Source organism: Galendromus occidentalis, unplaced genomic scaffold (assembly GCF_000255335.2).
Source record: "Galendromus occidentalis unplaced genomic scaffold, Mocc_1.1 scf7180000077167, whole genome shotgun sequence".
NCBI classification, from domain to species: domain Eukaryota; kingdom Metazoa; phylum Arthropoda; class Arachnida; order Mesostigmata; family Phytoseiidae; genus Galendromus; species Galendromus occidentalis.
In genome coordinates this window covers 202,491-211,029 of record NW_003805155.1, presented here as the reverse complement: position 1 = coordinate 211,029, position 8,539 = coordinate 202,491, and the positions used below count along the sequence as shown (strand labels likewise).

The following is an 8,539-nucleotide window of genomic DNA, read 5'->3' as shown; positions in this document are numbered from 1 at the left end:
CTCCGACGATCGCCTTGATGCTCAGTGAATTGCGACGACGATGACAATCCATGAATAGAAGAGAATGAGGGATCATGTGTTTCTTCAGACGACGCGACGGCTGCATCCGTTTCGCCATCTTCGACTTGAAATCTCCCACGAACGGGCCTACGCTCAAGGTTGTCGAAGGACACCGAATCTCGGCCCAGTCAGCTTCATACCCCTCCCTTGACTTCACGCTGCTGCTGTCGCCGCCGCCGCCACGCGCAAATTGCTTCTGACGATCAACGAGAATCGCTTGCAAACATTGACTGCTGTAGATCGGCTCCCTGAGCCTTCCACAGAGCAATGGATCGATCAAGCCATCGCAGCAACACTCCGGATAATCGTTTGGTGCCACAAACCTCCTGGGATCTGCGGACATCGTCCCCAGCCGTGAGTAGATCATTTGAAACTCACTAGTTTTCGAAATTCGCGCAAAAATCAGAGGACCAGATTCGGAAGAGAATCCATGAAACTGCTGCGCGTGCGCTTTTCGGTCTTGGTTCTCTGAGGCGGAACGCGAGGGAGCTGTCGCGGGAGCGAACGAAGTCTGAAGGAATACTCACTGAGAGATCGCGATGCTGCGGCATGTTCAGAACCGCTCCAAGAGCTTCTCTCATTTTCAGGGAGATGTGATCCAGGCAAACAAATCAGGTGAGTGAGATCTCCGTCGAGTCGGTCCTCCAGAATGATTCGAAGGTCCCCGTCTTTATTTTGATATCGAGTCGCGGATTCCCTTCGGTCGCTCGACATGCCTTAAAAGGCTAGCAAAGAACTGGACGTGATTCAAATCTCAGTCAAATTGCTCAGCAGAAAATTCCGGTACGCACAGGAGCTGTGTAGGAGTTCCTACTCATTCATCCCTGGTGGTCGATTCATTTCGAGGAAACTCGTGATCTCGAGATCACAATTCTTACGCTCTCTGAATGTCTTACGGAAAAATTTGTGGTCTCAATGTGGACTCTGCTGAGGTTTTTCGTGTCTTTCCCCGTTCGTTTTAATCTGATAATCGGTATTTTTCCGCAATCTCAGAAGAATGGACGACTTCGAAAAAAACAGTCAATCACAAGACTCGTCAGATTGAAACTCGAGTGCAGCGACAGCTGGTATTGGAGGATGGGAAAGTCATAGCGGACTCGGGCCCACAGGTCAGCCAGCGAACGCGAGAAGATAACAAGGTGGAGGAGTCCGAGGACACCAACCATAAGTGAGCTGTTCTCCTGAAAATGCTTTATCCTTCGACGGGAACGACTGGATACCAGTGCCCCCGTCTCTTATATTCCCAGCACACCGATCTCTTTTCCATCCTCTGAATATTTTCTCCTCCGCTTAGGACTTCCGGAGAGCCGGATCTCCCATCAGGTTTCGTGAAAATACCAGGTTCTGAGCGTGTGATTGATGACAAGACCACGACTCATCACACCACCCGAGAGTCCCGCGAAGAAAATATCAAGATGCACGACGAGGATCAGCGGCATCTTGATAATATCGATGGCGTACACAAACTCGCCCTAACGGGCAATGAAGTCTCCCTGTGCGACCCCCAAAAGTTCAAGGGTAAAGTCACCCACTACAGGTGAGTTTTTTGAGCATCCGTGATGCAACAGCCCATGCGTTAGTCGTGGACCGAAACACATCGGTCCGAGGAAGAGCCGCTCGACTCGTTCAAGATCCCCCGCCTGCCCCAGCCTCTACGACGGACTTGAACGGGGAAACTCTAAATCTCTAAATACACACAGCTCAGCCGGTGAATCAGGGCCATGTTGCGACACACTTTACGAATCGTAGCACGCGGCTGAGATTTCCCAATGCTGGGGGGTTTCGATAGACAATGAAGCTTTTTGGAACACTCTGCGATCCGTTACGCTTGGAGAGAAGAAGATTTCTGCCCGACTTCGCCCTTGTTGAGTGAAATCTGCGACTATGAAGTCGCGCTGTCATCGCGGAAGCGGAGTCGAAATCTTGCCAAGCTTTTCTGTATTCTATCTGCCAGGCTGATCTGAGGACCAAGGTCGTCCGCTAACAATGGTTTCGGACTTGAGTTCATGTGAACAAATATCTCGCGTCACGTCGGAACGGGCATCGAACAGGCTGCTTGCTCCCCAGTATAGATTTGGAGTATGCATAGAGTCTCTCGGAAAAAGTTTCCAATTTGGGTAATCACTCCGGAGCTCGATCAAAGACTCGACCGAACCCTCACTCCGGGAGTTGCCTTCAACGGCCAAAGTCGATGTCAATCATTCCGCACAACAACGCAAGGATTGAATCGAGCGGATTACGTCGACCGCTTGGGCTCAATCAAGAGGGAAACGTGACTCGACCTTCCGAATTCCAGCGCCCGCAGCAAGCGTATCACCGACAAGGACCGCATCAAAGAGCTAACGGAGCACGTTGATGGTAAAGCAAACACCCAGAAGACACGAACACATTTCCACGAAGAGCAGAGTGACGACGAAGTGCCAGAAGAGTTTGCCGAGCGGGAGGGCCGCGTATGATTCATCGTCTTCCAGGTATTCACCGGTTTCACTTGTTCTGCGACCCATGCTTGACTCGGTAGACTCAGTGACCCCAACTGAGTCAGAGAATTCTTCACGGGCGAACCGAGTCGATGGATCTGGATATCAGTGACCATTAGGCAATCAGCAGTAAAACTTTCTCTGCCGAAACGCAGGAATTTCGAATATCTCAATGACGGAAAGGGTAAATTCGATTACCTCTCGGACAAACTCGCCAAGGACCGAACATATCTGCAGATCACTCAAGGCAGTAATCGTCTATCGTCAGACTACCGTACCCACGACGACGGATACTCACGTCCCATCGAGAACACTGACAGGTGAGGAGCTTCTTCCCTTTGTTCCGAAAAAGTCATTATCATAGTCCGCAGTCATTATCCTTTACCGGGAGAAAGGAACCACCGAGTTCGTGCTCCGATTTCATCGCACTCATTTTCCTCAAACTCTTATTTCAGAGCCTCTCGATGGCTTGACGAACATTTCGTGGAAGAGGATCGACAACGAGTTATCAATGTGGACACTCGCAGCACTCGTGACTCTCGCGATTACGATTTCGGAAATTATCACCGAGTTGCAGACCTGAGGGACAGTAGAGACTCACGGTGGGTCCAGCTAGAGTCCGAACCGGCGACGAATACCCCGAGTCGCTTATGATGAAATTACATAAATCGGATCGAGCGCAAGATTTCTCGGATGTACATATTCACTCAGTCAGCTTCTCTTCTGATCAGTTTCAGTGATCACCGCGACAGCCGTTACAGTGACCATAGAGACAGTCGGGTAGATCAACGCAGACATGAGACTGTTTACGCTGATATTCGACACTCTTCCGATTACCATCGTGACATCGACAGAGGCCATTCTCCGATCGTGACGTCGCCTCACTCGACGTTGAAGTCTGTGCGAAACGAAGACTACAGGTACGTCACCGAACTAATATCCGGAATCGGATATCAATTACCGCCGCGGAATCACTCGATTCCCAGACGGTCAATCCACGCGCGGTTCAGAGCGATCGGGATCCTGGAGATCCCAGATTTTTCGGCATTCCTCGTGAATCACATCGTATTCCTGCGTGAGCACAGAGCAATTATTCCAATCAGCATCGATCACTGTTTTCCAGGACCCACACTTGGCGGTCATCTGGTGTCGGAGAAGAGCCCGACATTAGGTACACGGTACGCTCCCCCGATTCCACACTATCGACAGGGAGTCGCCCGTCTCGTACGTTCTACTTCGGAGCAACTGGTCACACGAATGAGACGCCATCAGCTACGTCGCCCCTGAGCGCGCCCTCACTCGTCAAGAAGAGCAGCTTTAATTTAAGAGGACGATGAAGTGCTGACATCTTATGGTGGCATCAGCGTCAGCACATCGCGTCATGACGCATTAAGCTCACCGAACCATATCCATGACCTGAACTAAACCCTGCGAACTCACACACTTCATTACAAAAGCTATTGTCAGGGCTGGGCTTCAATCGCCGGATTTTTTTCCGAGGATCCGCTACATTCCCCTGCCCCCCGTAGAGTCTATGCGTGAGCGGCTCAAATTGCCGCGCGATTCCGCGATGAATGTCCAGTCTCGGCTGAGGGTTTATCTCGAGCCAGAAAATTCATGGAAGCGCTCCAACGAGATACCGGACGGCCGATCATGCACGAGACAGCTCCGCGCACAATGGTGAAGACGACGAGAATTCTCGTGCTACTTTCGGTGCCCTGGCGGCGATTCCCCCGATTTGGAGAAGGGCGAGAAGCTGGAAATTAATGGATGCCTCGGTGGTGAGCCCGAATCGGGTTCGTGAGCCGAGTATAGTAATAAAGTAATGTGCTTTTTAACCAGTGAAGGACAGTTCTAGGAAGAAGCATTGAGCGATTGTGACTTCATCCTCAGCTCTATCAATTATAGCCACAATGGAATAGAGAATAATGTTTTTCCATTGATTGACTCAGTTTCGGTTCATAACGACCAAGATAACTCGAATGCAGCGTTTCCTTCCGTGAATGATGCATGCTTACAACAGAATAAATCGATCGATCTTGATCCGCTGGTGAACTCCGTAATTCACGCGTGAGATTCATTCTTTGAACTCCATGATTCTCTCTGATGCGAGGCATTGAAAGAACTCGGAAAAGTGAAGTCACTTGTCTCAAACTGGTGTCTCTCATTACCTCGGGCTCCATTGAAAGTAACGCCACCGGTGATGACACGGGGAACCCCCCTCGCGCAAGATGGATATACGATTCAGAGCGGTTCCGCAAAGATTGATCTGACCCAACCGATGCACTCTGCGGAAGTCAGCTTATGCGTCTCTCCTTCCTCATCAACTCAGGTCGAGACGAGACGAATTGGCTCTCGTCGTGCACATTTTGCATTTTCGGTTTGCCGAAGATCTTGGCGGGTGTCGCGAAATTATTGCTGTGAGGAGATTCCGAGTAAATGTGTGCTTTCAGGACTATATCCTCGCTGAGAAAGCGAGCAGCGAATGTAAGCGAGAGTGTGGGCCGTCTGGATACTAGAGTCGCGCAGATATCGAAACAGATCTTGCAGAGAGAGAATCACTCGGGAAACATATTTTTTCGGGACATCGACCGGCGAACCGGCGAAAACATTCAGTCGAAAAAATTACCTGGAAATGGTATCAAAGAACGAACGACGCAGACATACATATGTCATGGCAGATAATGCAGGTTGCAAATCGATGCCGCGGATGGTGGCTGACACTGATAGCCTACAGGGCAGGGGACGATACACGCAACTTTTGTCAAGTCCCGGAATCGGTAGTTTTTTTACCAGGTCATTCCGAACCAGTCGTACGGAATCTTACGTACGTACGATCTTACATAAGCTCGTGCGTCGGCTCGACTGTCACCCAGAGCCAAGCGAGGATCACAGTCATTTTAACTTCCAACTCCCGCCGAAGTTCACTTGTCAAATACTCGAGAACCAGCGGTGAGGGCGCTTCGCACCTGAATTCTGAACACAGGAAGAATGAACAAGAAAGTCGAGTAAAGCCAAGGAGTTTCGTAGAACGGGGGCCGGCTGGCTGAAGTTGATATCAGAGAGATTGGATCATTGAAATCATGAGAAAGAAATAGTAGGGTAGAGATTCCTGGTCGGTGTCTATGGGGATGGAAATCATGAGGGTAAATCGCAGAGTGATCCCTGGTCGGTGGCTATCGGGATGGAAATCATGAGGAGAGAGTTGCAGGGTAGTTATACTCTAGGCACGAGGGATTCCTTGTGGAGAATCGAGATTGTCGGACAAATTGAAATATTGAGAGGCGACCCTATCCCGGGAGAGTAGGTACTAGGTACCTACTCGGGATAGGCTGCTAGCTGCAGCCCCTGCGAGTCGAGTCTAGAGTAGGCCTTCCAACGGATGCAGATCCGCGGATCCGGTACGCAAGGACTATCAGAATTTCGCGGCTGCAATCGACAGGATTCACTAAATATCCACATCGATGTGTTCATCGATGTACATTGGTATATGAGAATGTGGGAATATCATCTCCACAGCTGCTGAACACCCGTATCCGCGGATCTTGGGGAAAACCGCGGATGTTTGGGAGGCCCAGTCTAAGGCCGGGCATCTGATACTCAATCCTTTGAGCTGCGTCAAGCTGAGCTATATGTGAGTGCAGTCTACCTCACAAATCTCGGCGATCACTCCGACTGATTTCTGAGATGCGCCCGATGCGATCGTTGTTGGCGCGAAGCCGCAGTCCCTCACCCTCTTGCATTCGCCGCTTTGCAGTGAAGAGGTCCGATCAAGCTATCAATCTGAAGGAGCAAGCTTCGAATCTCATTCCTCCTGGATCTCCCCAGTCAGGAGAGCACTTTGCAGAGTTCCCCATTCCTCGGATGCAACCGCTGTCAGCCTTCTTTCCAAAAAGCAAGAAGCTAGGTAATGTCAATGACAATGCCGTAGATTCACGCGAAAACGTTTGACGACGATTTTTTCGGAAAGCGGTCGGCTTGCCGAGGTGTCAAATCATAGCAAATAGACCTATCTCTCTATCGGCCCACTATTTGATCGAATAGGGGTTAGGTTCCATGAAAGCTTGGTCAGAGCCCATTGATTGCCGGACGGGGCTGCAATATCCAATTATTCTTCGAGAGATGGTTTCCGTGGTTCGGAGGCATCGATACTTCTTCTGGATTCCGACGGCATAACCATCGAAAACTGCGCCAGCAATCGAGTTTCGGAAGTTTTTCTGCTTCACGAATCTGGAATCGAGAGCCACACCCATCTACCCATTGTAGTCCTTGGGCTGCCGAAGCAGGAAGTCCTCTCGGACTCTCGCTGCGGCTTCCCCGACGAATCCGCTAAGATACGAAGATTGGTGAATGTTGTTGGTTTCCAGTTCGACATATAGCGCGTAGTCGTCATCATTCAGGGAACGCGGTTAACTTTGAGCCTCATTTTTGACGTGAAGGGGACATCGATGACATAAGTTATCATAAGTTATGATAACTGTTCCTGAGTTTAGCTTCTTGAAATTTCATTCGTGTCCACATCGGGGGGAACATCCGCCGAGTGTTGTGCAGTGGAGGCCTTGATAATCTCCAAATGTCGCAGAAAGCGGCGCCTCTCATCCACGCCACAAGCATGACAGTACACGTTTTGGAGGAAGACACTTCGGAGTTGCGAAGTTTCTCATTCCAATGCAGCAGTGTAGGAAGGATATAGCATGATTTCGTCATCATGATGGGATTCAGGTCTCACTGAAACGGATTCGATCGTGGCCGCGGCATTTTCGACAACGGCGACCTCGGGAGCCGGAGCCGCCCCATGAAGAGATCCTCCCGATCCCAATGACAGCATGAATCTGTTGACACGCGCACTCGCTCAGCTTGGAGGTGCTTCGTCGTGCCGCTTCTGTCGCCAGGAGCTGCCTTTAAAGGGTCTCATCTGTCGGAGATGAGCTCGATTCGCCTCAAGTCAGGAGAACTACTTAATTCTCCGGGAAACCTTCGTTGTTCACCCAAGCGAATCATGATCATGATCGAAGCCCGACTCGATCTCGATTTTGGCAGTTTTCATCGAATAATCAGGAACCCTTAGGTTCTCGCTCTCATATGTCTGCTGCCATCTGTCGGGCTCTCACTCGCCGACCTCGCCTTATAGATTTCCCTTCGAAAAACTGTCGGACTGTGCCACAATTCCCGCTTATTTTTACGCTTTCGTGCTGAATCCAGGGGTATGTGGGAAATCATCTGCAGAAGTCGAATGATGGATCTGCCTCCCGAACGATTGCACCTGGAGACTTTGCCGTAAATTTACGACCCAGCGATGCAATTCGGATAATCCGAAATTCCTCGGTTTCTGAATTATAAGGCTCCAAAAACGTACAAGATTTCGATGCTTGAAGGACAAAGTACATCGAATTGGTCAGCAAAGCCTGCGACAAAGACGTTTTCACGACAAAACCGAGGACTGCGAGCGACTGCTTGATTGGGTCTTTATTCGACTGGGATGGGATATTCATTCATCGATCCGGCAACAACCCGTCTTCAATTCATGCATCGTTTTTCAACGATCAACTTATCCCGGAAGCCGCAATATTTTCAATCTATGGAGTTCATCGCCTGCCGTTTGAGCTATTAAGAGCGTTCCCTATTTGAGCTCGAGCTGTGGCTTCCATTATCCGTCACGATCGCCAGCGGAGGAGATCGTTTTGCAGCTTCCCTCTGCGGAATTCTAGGCTCAATCAAACAGAAATGCATGATATCCTAACTGGGGCAACTTCGTTTTTCTCAAGCAATATCGCTCAACACCAATATTTCCCATCGATCCCGCGCAGGCGCAGTGATTCACTCAGTCAGCATCATTCGCTGCGCCATGTATAATTCGAGAAGCTCGAGCAAAGTCGGATAGGGCCTCACGGAACGCGAACCGCTCGAGCTGGCGGATAAATTCCTGCATCAGAATAAGCAACGGATCTTTCGAGAGCGCTTTCAGTTTCAAGCGCTTGAGGAGCATAGCGGGCGAGTTTAGC

General features: G+C 50.1%; 1 protein-coding gene across 1 annotated transcript; it reads left to right on the top strand.

Annotated features, from left to right (window-relative positions):
• Positions 1 to 327: 327 nt before the first annotated feature.
• On the top strand, positions 328 to 3,874 carry chas (chascon). Its single transcript, XM_029110914.1, is given in 10 exon segments — positions 328 to 414; positions 648 to 675; positions 1,054 to 1,228; positions 1,355 to 1,597; positions 2,357 to 2,506; positions 2,508 to 2,531; positions 2,693 to 2,857; positions 2,993 to 3,139; positions 3,269 to 3,457; positions 3,661 to 3,874. Coding segments are annotated over 10 exon segments (1,422 nt in total).
• The last annotated feature ends 4,665 nt before the right edge of the window (positions 3,875 to 8,539 follow it).